The 17,258-nt window shown below is 41.7% G+C and overlaps 1 protein-coding gene across 1 annotated transcript in view; it reads left to right on the top strand.

Moving 5' to 3' along the window:
- Positions 1–16,663, top strand: part of ptp4a2b (protein tyrosine phosphatase 4A2b) — a 30,419-nt gene extending 13,756 nt beyond the window's left edge. Inside the window, exons 2-7 of the mRNA XM_080441997.1 lie at positions 7,254–7,550; positions 7,890–7,998; positions 8,315–8,407; positions 9,765–9,895; positions 13,493–13,567; positions 14,592–16,663. Of these exons, the coding sequence (XP_080298123.1) occupies positions 7,546–7,550; positions 7,890–7,998; positions 8,315–8,407; positions 9,765–9,895; positions 13,493–13,567; positions 14,592–14,703 (525 nt within the window). The 5' untranslated portion in view covers positions 7,254–7,545 and the 3' untranslated portion in view covers positions 14,704–16,663. The remainder of the gene's footprint in view (positions 1–7,253; positions 7,551–7,889; positions 7,999–8,314; positions 8,408–9,764; positions 9,896–13,492; positions 13,568–14,591) is intronic.
- The last annotated feature ends 595 nt before the right edge of the window (positions 16,664–17,258 follow it).

Below are 17,258 nucleotides of genomic sequence, written 5' to 3'. Positions count from 1 at the left end.
GAGCTTGTAGATAATGCTATTTTCACAATGTTTATCTGTGGAAACCGAGTCAAACTAAATTGAATGCCTCAACTTCTACAATTCCAAGTGCTTGTCAGGGTGGGGGAGGGGTCCACAGCTCAAATATGATTATTTTGGGGGGGGTCGCGACCTGAGAACCACTGGGCTATTCAACAATTCTTCTAATCCCCTATATTTTCACACAGTTCAGAGATGTATGTATGCGGGGTAAGGAGGAGGAGAGGGAAGCTTTGGGAGATCATTAGATGGGGCTCTTGGGCCGTATGTGGTGGTGCTCCCCGGTGGCCCAGGTTTTGCGTGTCAGGGCGCTGCCTCACCTCCACCATTATGAACTCCTGTGGCAGTTAAGCCATTAACTCTTTCACTGCCAGACTTATTTCTGGCTGCGTGCACCCACTGTCAGCGATTTTTCGATTTTCTTACCTTTTGAAGAAGCGTATGTTGCTTTAATAATATTAAAGATAACGTCAGCCTAGTCGAGCGATGATGATCTTCCATTTTCCCGTGTTTCTGAACACCTGATTTTAACGGAAGTCCTGAGCTTAACGCACACTCCATGAATTGAGTATGTGATTCAGTGGTTCTCAAACCTTTTTCATGTCAAGGACCCCCAAAATGATATGTATTTGGCCGCAGACCCAATATTTGACCCCGTATTTGGCAGAGGTAACCACGCTTGCCTCGGATGTTAACAACATTGATTGCCAAGATCAAGTTAACTTGATCTTTCAAAAAAAAAAATCAAAAAGAATATTTGACCCAAAGACCAAGGAGATATGATTTTTTGAAGATCTAGACTCCTATCCACTTCCTTGTTAACTTAAAACTTAAAAATTCTGTATCTCGGCTCCTGAGTACTTTTTTTTTCTCAATGAAAAATCTCTGGCATAAAACTGCAAAAAATCTGAAATAATTCTGGCAGGCAATGTGTTAAGACCGGGAACGCATCGGTCATTGTTTTAGCTATAACCATTATTTTATACTTTGCCTATTCCAAAATAGCAGATATACAAGCTCATAGTGTGGCACCGAGTGCCACACTATGAGCTTGTACATCTGCAATTTTTTTGAAAAGTCTTGAACATTTGTGCAAATATTATATATATTTCTGATATAGCAACATACGGTTTTTCAGGAAACTGTTAGGATTTAGAAGACATTTGTAGATGCGTTCCCGGATTGAATGGGTTAAATCCCTTAGATGGTGAAAGGCGTTCAATTAGCCTTGTGTTAGAGAGGATCACTCACAGCCCTCACCTTATGTGCTCAAGCTGTGATAACATGAAGATTGCGGCGCAAAACAGTCCACAGCTTACAGTGTTCATGATTCATATATCAATGAATCAACAGGGAAAACGTTCTAATTGATGATTGAATCTAAATTTGTGTCACTATTGGACTTGATGGCTCATTTATGCTGGTGTATTTGAATACATGTACAAACATAGGATGCATTTTTCTCTTTGAATTGTGTGTATACATTCAATCGAACATTACCAGTAGATATCACATGTACTCGTACTACTCGAGCGTAGAAATATCTATAGATTTCAAACTTAAAATGTTGTTATTGCTCTTCTCGTCTATTATAATCGATTAGTTGGATTAACTGTTGCAGCACTATCGTTATTAATCATACTTGTAGACAAGCTACTCTTCCATATAATGCTAATGGTCATTCTATGTTTTGTAATTTCATGTTTTAACTTAGGCCAAAAAATTAAAAACTGATCTGGAGCATGCATTAAACGAGATGCTTTTATTAACTTCGCGATTAGATGCATTTTACCCATTTCATGTTTATTTGTTTAAAATAGATTTTTGAATTATCTGGCACTCAAGCTGTGTGGAGTAATTGTATAGTGATGTGTTGCTATTAACCGTTACTCTAAAACTAGCAATTAGCCTATCAGTCCATTAGAGTCTAATGGACTGATGGGCTAATTGCTAGTTTAAGTTGTTGGTCAAAGTTACCAGCTGGTGGTGTTTGGAATCTGAGAAATCATGGTGAATACATAGCTACCGCCAAGCAGTAGGCTATTTTATTAATCTTTCACATTTTTGCACATAAGAATGAGAAATGGAGAAGGAGAGTGAGAATCTGCAGCAGCAGTAACTAGCCCAACACAGTGAGAGTGTGGAAGAGGGAGACATTTTAAATTAATATTGCAGCCTGGACCAGCTAGACTCCCATTTACCATACAGTCTGTCCCAGCCATAACCCTTCGGGTTCCATCGGGTGCATTCTGACTCGGGATGACATTGAGAACTCTAATCGCAATACTGCTTGTTCCCATTCTCTTTATCACATGTTTAGGTCCTCCTGTTCTGTCTGTTTCTAGATAGCATGGTTCTTTATCACTTGGTTGGTACAACCAATGCTTTTGTTCTCCCACACTTTCCATCTCTTGTTCCATATTTTCTTTTCCCCTCTGTCCTCTCTCTTTCTATCTCTGTCTCTGTGGCCACAGTGTGGGAGATTTCTTTCAGAGGCCAGCTGATTGGGGCTGGTCTCCCTATCAGCTGGCCCCCCACCCCAACTTACAATCACACTGCTACTCCAAGGGAACACGTGACTTTGGAGCAGAGCATCAAGGGAACTCTCTCTCTGGGCCAATGCCTAGGCCTCTGCCTTAACTCGCTGACCTTTCTCCCAGTTTAGAACACACACACACACACACACACACACACACACACACACACACACACACATCCTATCCTTTATGTAAGTGGAGCTGACATTTCTCAGAAGTGTGTGTATTTGTGCATACGTGCAAGCTGGATCACAAAAAAAAAAGAAATCTGAGGCTAATGTTGAGCGACCTAGGCTACACTCTTGTTAGATCTAGCTACGGTACAATCATTATCAGAGGTTGACACTAACGGTTGCCCGATTGCCCGGAGCAAGTAACAAATCTGTTAAGGCAAGTGAAGTTTGTTTTCTGGTCGCCCAAACGGGCAAGTGGGTATTTACAGGGTTATTTTTCCTTTCTTTTTGGAGTGTATAGAGAGACTTTCCTTGGTTCGCTATTCACACAACATGAGATATATCTGCCCACAAATACAATTGATGTCCTCGTACTTTCACTTTCTGTGAAAGTACTTTCTGTGCGCCAGCTGACACATACAGCAGTATGAGTGTGAGCCAAGGAGAAAGAAAGTGATTAAAAGGCATTTGTTTTCAATCAGACTATCCTGTCGCGAGCAACAGCGAAGTGAGCAGCGATGTATTCATTTCACCCCTCAAATATCTGTTCGATGTCTCTTGAGCCAAGTGGCCGTGGCCCGGCCGTCTGTGTGTGTGTGTGTGTGTGCATGAGTGCGTGCACACGCTTGATGCAGTGGAGATATTCCTCTCTTTTCCCAAGGAGTTGTTTATGCTCCTTGTTCATTTGATTGTTTCGGGCTAGTCTTGATATGACAGGTGCCGATGCTACGTATCAGGACAATTTTTGCATGATTCGGACATATTTAATCAAACAAGTCCTGGTACATTGTTTGTTTCGCTTTACAATGGTTGATTTTTGTTCTAGAGAAATGCCATCAAGGCTATTATAACATGAATTTACTTCCTTAAACTTAACCCATTAAGACCTGGAACGTATCTGTGTCACTTCAGATTTCTTTGGCTATTCAAAAGTAGCAGATCTACAAGCTCATAGCGCGGCACCGAGTGCCGCGCTACGAGCTTGTAGATCTGCTATTTTTTTTTTCTTTTTTCAAAAAACTGTTAGGATTTAGATTTTTTTAAAGAATCGCCTCAGGTCTTAATGGGTTAAAGGGGAATTTTGGACCACGGTTTGCTTACCTTTTCTATTATATGATTCTTAGGATGAATGGTACAGTAGAAAAATGTCATCAACTCCATCCCGGGTCCGCCACAGCTTAAAACGTGCGCCAATAGGCCTTGCGTTAGATCGCGTATTTTAACAGCCTTTTTTTTTTTTTTGTGAGATCTGACAGATCATAGTGACAGAACACTATGCAAAAAAAAAAGTCTCGCTAGACGAGATTGAAATCTTGAGATCTCAATCTCGTCTAGCGAGACTTCCGTTTTTTCCCGGTTGCATAGTGTTCTGTCACTATGAACGTCAGGACTCACCAAAAAACAACAAAAAAAAGCTATTAAGATACGCGATCTACTGTACCATTCATCCTAAGATATCATAACATCATAGAAAAGGTAAGAAAACCCATGTTCTAAAATTCCCCTTTAAGTACTGTGGCAGGGCTTGGTTGTTAATGTTAAAGGAGCACTTCACAGTATCAGTAGCCAGGTTTGGAAATTTCAAGCAAGATTCCAAACTTTTTTACAAATGTTTTATATTTTGAAGGATTTTAAGTATCTCTGGGTCTTGTTCATGAGTTAGGGGAGGATGGAGCAGGCGATCAGCCGGAGAATCGGAGCAGCAGGAGCGGTATTTCAGTCGCTGTACAGCACTGACGAAAAGAGAGCTGAGCCCGAAGGCAGAGCTCTCGATATACCGTGCAATCTTAGTTCCTACTCTCACTTATGGTCATGATGTGTGGGTAATGACCGAAAGAATAAGATCGTGCATACAAGCGGCCAAAATGAGTTTTCTCTGACGGGCGGCTGGCCTCTCCCTAAAAGAGGCTGTTTTATTTTGAAGAATACTTACTTTCCACTGTTTCTACTCTTAAAATGTCAAACAACAAATGTGAACACATAGTCATCGTATATCGTGTCGTTATTGAGATGAAATTCTGTCTATCGTTCAGCTCTAACCTGTACTTACCTGACAGGCATGTGCTTTTAGGATCTTAGTGTTAAGATCATGCTTTATTGCTTTGCTTGTTTGTTATGCCTAACTGTACATGAGCTGCCTATAGAAGCATTTCTACACCCAATGAGGAAGTAGCTGTATGTGGTATGATGTGGAAGGCATGCATCTTATAATCGTGTAATTTGTGTTCTGTGACTCTGAGTCTGTGGTATGTTGTGGTTATCTTTGTCAGCACTTGTTTACCAACATCTCCAAGACATTGAATGTTTGGACGTTTTAAAGTGAACACAGGAAAACTGTTTGCGCATTAGTCAACTCAAACATGTATAGTATATTTGTGAACACAGGAAAACCGTTTGCTCATTGGTCAACTCAAACACGTATAGTATATTTGTGTTGACTCGACTGAAGTGAAAATGTCTATTGGGCTCACAGCCTGTTGACAATTTTTAACGCCTCTGTATACTACTTGTTGTCTTTCCTGTGTGGTTAGACCACGTGTACTCTGTTGCAAACACTGTCGACCCCAGTTTGTTTTATCCTTTCTCTGTTGGTGCTCTGTACAACAGCAGAACCAGTCTACGCAGTTGAGTGATTTGCATGAGTTCCCGACACTGACGGGGAAGGCAGGCGGCTGTGATGACAAGCTCTCACAGAGCTCTGTGGCCGGAGCCAGTCTACAACAGTAGCTTCCTCAAATTAACCCCACTTGTACAGATAGCGGAATAGATTGGGCCCGTGCATGAAGACTGCGTGGAGAATTATGCTACGGATACTTAGTCAACAGTCATGGATCTTCTCGGCTGTCCCTGGATGAACTTAATCTCGTGTGCATACTAAAGTCTGCTTTGAGGCTGTGTTTGTCTTGTCTTATGCCCAGGTCTCTGCATCTATTCAGTTTCTTATCATCTTGAGCCCAAGCTCTCTCTGCCTCTCTCTGTCTGTCTGTCTGTCTGTCCTTCTCTCTCTCTCTCTCTCTCTGTCTGTCTGTCCGTCTCCCCCTCTCTCTGTCTGCTGCTTGAGTCTGCCCCCCTTTCATGTGCCCAGTAATAATCCACAGGTGAATGGCTTGTTAACAGCCTCTATACTCTACCCATCTCTGCTCCTGTCCCCACCCGCTGTCTTGCTGAAGGATTAGAAGCCGATGAAAAACAAACCTCTGAAGAGCTTTCCTTTGTGCCGCCCCTTCCCTAAGCACTCATCTTTCCACTCCAAACTCGGCCTGCCTGCGTGGTCACATTGCCACATTGTGTTCTGTACATTTCAGAAGCGTAATTAAAGGCATCAGAGAGAATCTCAGCCCTCTAAAAGAGCAGAGGCCATTTTGTTGCGTGGCCTCGCAGCAGACGCCAAATATGAAAAAAAAGAAGTGCGAAGGGCTGCAGAGGAGGCACACAAAGAGGAGAAACCATGAGGGAAGAGTTGTTTTACGGCACTCCCCTTTGATGACACACTTGACACAGGCTCTGTGGTTAGCCATTTTTTTGAGAATAAGTGAGAGTGGGACATTGTCAGAGAGTTAAATAAATTGGAGATGTAGCGTTGGTTTTGCCAATAGAAACCAGGTGGGCCAGGAAGAAGAGACTTGACGATTGAACCAAAAATACTGTATATGGTCGTTGCTCACACACCGCATGACCTCCACCTAAAAGAAAAACCCCATACGTGATAGTTTGCCATAGCAAAGTGAGAGAAGGTGAAGTACTGTAAGAGGTACGTTGAGAGAGAGAGAGTCAAATGTCAGGGTCTTGAGGAGGTGAAAGAGGAGGGGAGCGTGGGATGTTAAAAATGCCAGGCCGTTTGAAGCCTTGCCCACCCTGTAATCCTCACCTTGTGACTATGGGCTGTGACATGGTGCTAAAGTCCAGACCCTTTCTCCCACCCTCCCTCCCTCCCTCCCTCCCTCCTACTACCTTGTGTGCTCCAGCCGAGTGATAGCCTGCACTCTGTGTCGACTTTTCCTCATCTGCCTATCTCCCTTACTCCCTCCCTACCACTCACTCTCTCTCCCTCCCCGTGTTGCTTTGAGACAGTTCCAGCCAGTTTGCGGCGGCCGGTGTTAGATTGCTGAGGTCTTGGCACAGGATGACTGAGTCCTCTCTATTTGGTTAAAGACCAGACATTACAGGCTCTGTGAGGCACCGTTCTTAAAAAGCATGTGTGCACACCCATGTTGTCGCTCACTTTTCTTCGGGTGCATTGAGTGGATGATGTAACCTAGAATTGTGGTAATTGCGGGGTGGACACACAGTGTTGAGTAAGTAAGGTAAAAACTGTTATGGTGGCGCCAGTGCAAATGGCTCTCATCAGCGAACTTTACTTTAATTCATTGCAAAACTTAAGTGGTGAAAAATCACAGTACCACTGGATCACATATAGCTACAAATCAAAGATGAGTGAACAGTTAAGGTAGATGTGTTTATCAACTGGTTAAACTGACCTCTTTTCAAATGGTTAAACTGACCTCTCTTTTTTTTCTGTCCACAGTGTTTCTGTGTTGATTTGGGCCGTACATATATGGCGAAGGTGAGTGTCAGCGGAGACTTTTGCCAGGCTCAGCACCTCGCCTTCGTGGAGAAGTGAATCGGCCGCCCCCTGCGGGACTACGCTACCCAGAAACCCCCCTGACTGCCAGCACTGCGAAACTCTGGATCTTCCAAAAGCCCCCTGGGAAATCGCGTAGTCCTTGGCCAGACTGCTCTGCTCTGTCCCAGCCGATAAGAGACATCTATCATTTCCGCTTTCTTCTTGAACAGCCAATCACAAACAGCTCTCCTGAATGGGGTAAACTGATTGGATAACTCCTGGATAGTCTCCTAATTTTTTTTTTTTAATTATTATTTTTGTATAATTTTATTTTTTACATCCTGGAGGACTAGTTCATATTATTTTTTTACCCCCCTCCCTCTTTGTACATCATCCCATAGTTGTGCACCTGTTTATAATATCTTCCTGACCCATCCCTTTACACTTGTTATTTTTCTTTTTAATTTATTTTACCTTTTTTTTTTTAAGAAAAAAAAAAAAAAAAAAAAAAGAAACCTACTAGAAGTCCTTGCTGTCATCTGAGCCAAAAGTCACCTTCATTTTGTAAGAGTATTTTTATTGTAATTGTTTTTTAAGCCGTCTTGCCAACATGAACCGCCCCGCTGCAGTCGAGATTTCCTACGAGTGCATGAGGTTCCTCATCACCCACAATCCCACCAATGCCACGCTCAACAAGTTCACCGAGGTACGAACTTTTTTGCGTGTGCATGGTCTTGTCATGTTGTCTTTTCTGAGGACCAGATGTCCTCACAATAATATAAAAAGATGCGTACAAGCCTGCAAAGTGAGAATTTGTATGGGTCATTACTTTGCAATAGTTTTGGTAAAGACTTTGGGTTGAATAATAGGGTATGGCTTAAGATTAGACATACAGTGGTGAAGTTTTGGCTTGGAGAATGCATGAAGTCAACGGATTAACAGTTCCAAGTATAGCAATACAAAACAAAATGTATGTGCAGATTCTTCTGCATGTATAATATCATCCTCTCTATGTCTGTCAGGAGCTGAAAAAGTGTGAGGTGAACACACTAGTGAGAGTTTGTGACGCCACCTATGACAAGGCTCCAATCGAGAAGGAGGGGATCCAGGTCATGGTAAGAATGTACACATACCAGTTCATACCATACTGTATACATATACACACACACACAGCAAACAGCTCGTGTACACACACGTGAGACTGTTTGATGGTTTCATGTTACATGTTCTTTCCGGTAACTTCTCAAGAGAAACGGGAACTGTCTTTTTTGTTTGGTTTTTTAGTTTATTATTTCTTAAATGTGCCTGCATGTCTCAAAGTTCAAAGAAATGTTGATTTTACTTACTAGAACTGAAGGAAAAAAACTGGCACAAAAAAGTCTTTATCCATGAACTAGTGTACCTGATGGGTTCTAAAACTCTAACCACCACATGGATTTTCACAAATCCTACCAATGATTTGCTAATTACCTGTCAAAGTGGCTGGTAGAGTCAACAAACAAGACCACCAAAGGCTTGCCTGGTGGCTGATGCCAATTTCCCACTTGAGCTAAAACATAATAGAAAATAGAAGCTGTGAAACGTTTCTTATGTAAAATACATCCTTGAAATAAAACAAATAAACTGTAGGCGGCTAACAGTAAATTAATTGCACTCACTTAAAACAGTTCTAACCCAGTTTGTTAGTGTACTGTTGGTTCTTGTATGCCTGTCAGCCTGTCTGAGCGTGGATCTGCATGCATGCTTTCATGTGGGCTTGCTCTGTCCTCAAGTGTCTGTGACCTGCTGTGTTGAAGGCTTCCCTGGCCCAGATAAATAAACCCTGGTGGGGCTCCACCCTGACCCTTCTCTCTATCTAACTTTCTAAGTTCTCCAAGTCTAACCAGCTCTGTACATTTGGATACTTGTATAGAGTAGTTAGGATTGTAGTGCGGATCATATCAACCATCTATTCTTTGCTTTGGCAGCCCCGCTTGGAGATAAAACCAGCCTGATACTTATAAAGCACAAGCAAAAGTTCATCCTGTCTCTTTTCTGTGCCTTCCTTGGCATGTGTGTGTGAGTGGACCTTATCAGCATGCACACGTCAGTAAACACGCACTTATGGTATAGAGAAACGCATACAAATGGTAAAGCGCAACAAACAGAGAAGGCAACATTGTCTAAAAAAAACGAAGAAATTGCATCAGAGGTTAATTCAGGGGGGAAGAGTATCAAAATCATCATGATTCCACGCAGCTGTTGAAAGTAAAGAAATACATAAAATCTGAATAAAAAAAAACTCACAATACTTATAAAAAAGAATACTTATGAAGAACAAAGAACACTTCTAGGAACAGGTTTCATTTATCAAGATTAATAGTAAAAATGCGGAGAACCCCCTGTCTCCCAGCTTTCTCTCTATTCACGTCTATATGAAATAATGCATACAATGCCAAAAACGTTCAATCTTTTTTGCTCCTGTCACCACAGGACTGGCCCTTCGATGATGGCGCCCCTCCTCCCACACAGATTGTGGACGACTGGCTCAACCTGCTGAAGACAAAGTTCCGTGAGGAACCTGGCTGCTGCATCGCTGTGCATTGTGTGGCGGGCCTAGGCCGGTGAGTACATCAAACGGGTATTTTGGTCACCCTAAAGCTGTACAGCAGCAATAGGACAATTGATATGAAAAACCTACAATTATCTAAAAAAATGGAGAAGAAAGAACAGTGTAGTAAATTTGTCCTATAGGCCAGCTCAGCGGTAAGGTACTTAACTTCAGAGGCCACAATGTAAAACCACAACAGATGCAAAGGGCTGTAGCTTATTTATTATTAACATTGTTTGTACAGATATATTTATTGCTGCTACTATGTACAGCAGCGGTTCCCAAATCTTGAAAGTGTTGTTTGTGGCCCACCCATTGCTTAACACGGCAGCGATCTGGCTTCCGCGTTACGTGGTCAGATCTGACATTTTCAGAGCATGTTTATTTTAATGAACCATCAATCCTTTGTGTTCCGGCTTGGATCAATGGAACTAACATAGTGTATATATATATATCTTTTTACTATTTATCTGTATCACAATCAAAATGAGTTTTTCAAGGCTTTTAAAGAAATACAGTGACATTGTTTTACATGCATTTTTTTTATATTGACGTTATACGGTTATATTATCATTAAAATCTTGTCTTGGCCAATGATTTTGGTGCCCACTTGCAATATCCTCACGGCTCTTTGGGTTTGTATTTTGTTTCTATTAATCTTCACTGCTTATCACAACACTATGACTGTATTGCTGGGCTTGAAAGCGTTTGAATTTCTGAGTTGGCTGATGGGTGGGAGTCTCTAAAAACTGGATGAGCTGTTCATGGTGGGCTTGCAGATTTGCCCACTTTGACAGCAATGGTTTACGCTGCGCTCATCACTGTCTGTTTTAGAAGAGCGCCTTTTGTTTTCAGCTGGGGGAGAAAAAGCTTTGGACACTGTCTAAATGTCCTTTGTAAAGGTATAACTTTGATGGTGGCTTATTGTCAAATAAGCTTGTGATAAATACCGATAACAGACTATTAATCTATTTTCAGTTACCATGCTATTGAGATGTGGCTCAAACTAAAGTGTAGCGTAAGAATTCGGCTAACTAACAATTATGATTTGATATCCGGGCCATGTTGGGGCTGGATATCGTTGTCGGGCCACCTGTTGAGTAGTTAGGGCTTTGCTTATAGCTGGATGGAGTTGAAGCTAATGAGACTATTACCTTTAGCTTCTGTGTATAATCACTTTGGCTCGTATACTCTTAAGATGTTAGCCTCTGAAGATTTGGTACCTGATACTAAGCTTGCAGTATCTCACTAGACCATTAGACACTTAGTGCCAGCCTTGTTCTCGTGGATGATCCTGGCTGTTTCCCACTGGACTTTAGTGCCTTTAATGTCAACTCTCCTCCTCTAGCCACCTCTCTGTTAGTATCAGTCAGTTAGTGTAGTGCTGCTGTTTCACTGGCCCCTGGAGTGTGCACTGGACCAGGGCCCATTTAATTTCCCTTGGCCTTAGAGAGACCAGCAACTCCTCATGCACTCCTCAGCCCATTCCCATTAGGTCCACAACACACTCTAGGTGTTTACGAGTCCTTACTTGTACAATTTGTATTTATTTTCTGCACTCTTGAAAATATCACTTCTGGTTCTGATGTGAAAATTAAATGGCAAATGTACTGGCACAATCTGTGCAGGGAAATGTGGTTTATTCCATCCTGCAGCGAGGAGTTTAAAAATCAGAGAGAGGAAATGGTAATCACTCATTTTTGGCTGTCAAATCGCTATTGGCTCCAAAAATCCCATTTCTTCTGGCGTCTGCTTATAAACTCAGGTCAACCTTCACCCCAGCTCCCCTCCCACCCGTCTCCATTCTCGGCTCCTTTGGTATCGATCGTCCGGCTCACACCATCTTGGCTGAGTGCGAGCCAGACAGCCCGCACTCTTTGTAGCTGTCCCCGTGCTGCTCGGGGTGTCGTCTTTATCACAGGCTGGTGATTCATTCCAGGTCTCAAGTGGTTGGCCTCTCCTCTCTCTGCCACTGTGTGGGGCATCTGTAAATAGACAATCAGCTGGTTTGGTCATCTATCAAGAGTGACAAGAGCCAGTAAGTGACTGGGTCTAGGGAAGCAAAAAGGCACAATTATAGCCTGTGCCTTTTGGTCATGAGGTAGAGGCAGAGGTGATTTGCACGCGCACACACACACACACACACCGAAAAGCGGCCCATGTGACTGGGAATTACAAGGGGAATCACGTTGACGAGTATGGCCTTGGTGACACGCACCGAATATAGCAGATCTACAAGCTCACATTGCAGCGCGACACATTGTGAGCTTGTTTTGTTGGCATGTTGTTGGCAAATGCTATTTTTGCCATGCACAGGCACACACTAGTCTGCTTCTCTTCCGACAATACTGTAGCTACTCAATGAGCCAATCAATTAATCCATCTTTTAGCATTGCTGTGGCATTCCAGAGGCTGTATAATTTCCCCCAGTATTGGTCAGGCTGGTGATTCTGTGTTCATCTTCCCTTCAAACCACCTCCACCCCCCCCCCCTCCTTTGTTTACCGCAGTCATTTAGGCCCGCAGCGGCACCACACTCCCGTCTGTTTACACCAGCCAACATTCTCTTATGTCCGGCACCACGCGCCAGCCAACATTCTCTTTAACCCATTAAGACCCGATTCTACAAAGGTCTTCTAAATCCCAACAGTATTCTGAACTACACATGTTTCTATATCAGTGGTGCTCAAACTTTTTCATGTCAAGGACCCCCAAAACGATATGAATTTGGCCGCGGACCCCCATCTCAAAATATGTTGTTCCAGGGACCCCCAGAAGCAAAGATTTGAGTTTAAAAAAAATCGCTTTAAAATAATATATTCAAAGAATTTCACACATTTTCATGATTTTTCAAAAATAGCAGATCTACAAGCTCGTAGCGCGGCACTCGGTGCCGCGCTATGAGCTTGTAGATCTGCTATTTTTGAATAGCCAAAGTGTAAAATAACGCTTTTTAGCTCGAATCAAAAAATGACACATATGCGTTCCAGGTCTTAATGGGTTAAGTCCCCCCCCAGCGTGGGAGGCTACTATTTGGAAGTTTGTTGTTTGTCTGTTCCGTTGCGCTCTTCTCACCCCCGCCTGTCACAACTTTCTCATTCTTATCCATCTTATTCTCCTTTTTCTCAATCCCCCCCTCCCCGCACACTTTCATCCCTGATGCATGTCCTTGTTTGTGTTTGAGGGAGAGAGAGAGAGAGGAAACCCACTTGAGCAAATGCTCCGTCAGCATGGATATGTGACACGACGAGTTGTCCGAAAAGAAGAGAAAAGTTCTCCTCACCCCCACCCTCCCTCCCCTCTCAGTATCTCTCTGGTGAGAAAGTTGTCTTACTGTAACTTATCGCGCTTTGTGTGTGTGTGTATATGAGGCCCTGGGTGTGAGCGTGGCACACCAGCAGGGCAGCTTAGTGAACCCGTGGACCCCATGTTGATTTCCCAGGCCCATTTCCCAGGTCCCCCCCCCCCCCCCCCCCACCTTTTATAACTATGAAACCATGTGAACCTTGGCATTTAACTATTTTCTTCTCTCCCTTTCCCCCATGTCTCCTCCTCCATGCTTTATTCCCTATACTCGCTTTCCCCCCTCCCCTCCCCTTCCCCTCTATCAGAGCTCCGGTCTTGGTGGCCTTAGCCCTCATTGAATGTGGGATGAAGTACGAGGATGCGGTGCAGTTCATAAGGCAGTAAGTACCCCATACGCTACACAGTTATCTTTGACCACGCATACACTATCTCGTTGATATATGGTTGCTATTAACCCATTCGATCCGGGAACGCATCTCTGTCATTTTAGATTTCTTTGGGCTATTCAAAAATAGCAGATCTACAAGCTCATATGCTACGAGCTTGTAGATCTGCTATTTTTTGAAAAATCTTGAAAATTGGTGCAAATCTTTGAATATATATATATATATATATATATATATATATATAATATATATATATAATTTTTTTTTTTTTCTTTTTTTTTTAAAAGCGAACATTTGTAACTCAAAACTTTGCTTCTGGGGTTCCTGGAACAAAATGTTTTACAAATGTTTGCTTTAAAAAATATATATTTCAAAAATAGCCCAAAGAAATCTAAAATGACACAGAAGCGTCCCCGGATTGAATGTGTTAAAATAGCTGTTGATCAGCCAAATGTAAACCTCTATATTGTGAACATGTATATCGTGATTCGGGTCATAATGCTTTCATTACTGTCATATATTATTATTCATATGATGTCATAAATATTTTCACACATTTTGACATCTGACTATAAAACGGTAGAAATAAATATTTGTATTGGAAATGGACATAAAAACAGACAGATTGCTTTCTCTGAAGGAATACCCGCTTGTCCCAGGAATATATTGCACCTATGAGTTTCAGACAGTACTACTTGTCAACCATTAGGTGACCTACCCAACACCGGTGTCTAAATTAACCAATGGAAGAGTAGGGAGACCACCTCCAACTACTGCAGATGTATTAGTTATATTGTATTAACGTTGTTTGTCAGACATATTGGGTAAAATCAACGTTTTGTTCATAGAAATACATTTCTGATTGCTGCTTTAAGTGCGATTGAGCTTTAAGAGTTTGGTGACAGCCTGTGTCTTGTTAGCCAAGGATGATGTCTCTATTTTACTATTTTACTAGTGCTCACGGATTTATGTGTCCCATCAATCATGTAATTTATTTTCTCTCATTTGTCCTCCACAGGAAGAGACGTGGAGCCTTCAACTCCAAACAGCTTATGTACCTCGAGAAATACAGACCCAAAATGCGCCTGCGGTTCAAGGATAACAACGGCCACAACTGCTGCATGCAGTAGGCTATCAGTCAGCGCAACACTCTTAATGTGCAACTAGTGGGGGAAACTATTCCAACAAAGGGGAGATGCAAATGAACAGAAAGCTATCAAGTAATTATTGTGATGATTTGTAAACATGGAATCATGGTAAATTGATCACACGAGCGAACGGGTGATCGAATGAATTGAGTCCAGATCTAGGGATTCACCAGCCGAACCAATGAATGAGAAGGTCAAAGCACACAGATAGGCCCGCCTCCCGGTTACTAGTGTTCAACCACGGGCCAGATTTTTCAACTGAAGTCCATCCTGTTTCTTTTTTCTTTTTTTTCTCTTTCTTTTTTTTCCTTTTTTTATCAGATTTAATCATGGCATGAATTGTTTTTTTCATTTGTGTATTTCTATTTTACACAAACACACACAAAAACATACACAGACACACACAAACACACGTATGTAAGTTGTACAATGATGAAAAATGTTATGAATTTTATTTCATTTAATATTGCCCAGGGGATATGTACCTTTTTAAAACTACTTTTAAACCCTTCAGCACATGATTATAATATTACTACAACAGTCCATTTTGGTATTGGTGTGTTTATTATTTTTTTGCACACAAAACTATCTCGAAAAGGTTCCACTGAAAATGCAGTAATGTCTCTTCCTCCTTTACTTGCTTCAAGTCACTTTCAGTTTAGGGGGTTTTCCTTAGTTTTAAATATGTCGGCTATATTTATTCACTTGCTATGATTAGTGTGGCAGTCTAGAGTTTGGCAGGGGTAAGGACTCTTAGTCATCCAATTTTTTTATTTTATTTTTTATTATTATTTTAGAGCCATGTTGTTTTTCCACTTTGTTTTTTTTCTTTAAATCTCACGGGAGTGCAATAATCAATCCACCTTGGAAAAGTCCACCAAACACTGTTGACCGTCCTTTGTGTGCACACAAACACACTGACACACACGCTGTCTATCCACTCACACAGGCAGTTGAACATGTGAAGACACTTGGCAATTGTTTTGACAGGTACTTAGTCCATTCACTATGGCTGCTCACTCCTTTTGACTGGGTTTTATAATAGGACTTCCCGGAACATGACATTATTAAAAACACAGACACGGAGCCTAAGATCCAGCTGTTAACCCTTACTCTCACTCTGAAGGAAAATAGGTGGAAAGAAAGGCAATGGTCAGTTTTTTATTATTGTACTCATTTTGAAGACATCCCCAATTCATATTGGTTCTTAAAAGACAAATAAATTGAAATAAAAAGCATATCTGTCTTATTTTTCTTGCTCTCTTAATACCTGCACACCACTTTGATTGTTAGCCATTGTTTTGTGAAGGGTGTGGTTCTGTAGGTTATAGTTGTGGAACAAGTATTCAAGTTTACATCTTGCATAGGAACATTTGACAACGGCATAGATTTTATTTATCGGCTTCTGGTGCAGTGTGTGTATACGGTATATACAATATGTGTGTGTATATATAAAATATCTAAATGTATACATACACACAGATGGAGATGTGTCATTTCAATTTCTTGGAAATGGACATGTTAAATGATTGGCAGACTGTCAATGTGCTCACACTGTACTCAGAGGGAGACAGTCAATAGTCTGCATCATGACCTTTTCCCAATAGACTAGTGACTCAGCACCACGTGGACAGCGTGGGACAGATGAGGGTGAGTCATTCACGACTTGTAATAGCCAAACCGGTTCAAATGCACCCCCTGCTGTCTTATCCCTGTAATCACCACTGTCTGACAATGCAAAGTGAGACATCTCAGAACTTCATATGAAAGAGGCTTTTGTAATTTTATCTGTAACACCACCTAGGTTTCACATCCATAGGCCCACACATACTTCACACATCACGTCTCTAGATGTGTCCCAAGTCTTACAATGTGCAAAGTTCTGTGAATGAATGAAATGGTGGCTCATTTTTATGTCTTAATAAACAACTATGAAATGTCAGTACTTGTCACTGTTTGTAATCAATCAGTATGAGTCATGAATTTATGGTAATAAACCCAAATTCAGCCAGCAAAAGTGCAAACAAACGGAGTGGTAATAGTTCAGTGCTGCATAGCTTGCTTTGAATAATGAATGTCCTCTAGCTGTTTGCAGTGCTGTTACTGCATGGATCATCTCACAGAGCTGTGCTCATCCATTCTGGAATTTCCAGTTGTCAAAATGTAAGATCCAAACAAGAATTTCATTCAGTATTAAACATAGCTTGGCTGCTCTTATCAATGTAGTGTGGCATAGTGAATAAGGGCATTAGACGGCAGTGCTGCTGGTAAAGTTTCTTCCCAAATGTAATATCTAAACATTCACAAAACCTCTGTGTATGTCTGTCCCGGGCATAATTTGGGGTGCCGTCCGACCAAACAACTTAAAAGTTCTCCTAAAATACATCCACCAGTGGCTGCCTGCTTCATATCGTCCATTGTCCATATGCAAAACACAATCTTGAGAGGACGTCATACATATTATCCCATTACACACACCCCCGCTTGATCTCATGATCTTAGCCTCTTAACTCAAAAGACAAACGTCATTCAAAAAG

Source organism: Gymnoscopelus braueri (assembly GCF_963280865.1).
Source record: "Gymnoscopelus braueri genome assembly, chromosome: 11".
In the NCBI taxonomy this organism is placed as follows: domain Eukaryota; kingdom Metazoa; phylum Chordata; class Actinopteri; order Myctophiformes; family Myctophidae; genus Gymnoscopelus; species Gymnoscopelus braueri.
This window is presented reverse-complemented; position numbering and strand designations above follow the sequence as displayed.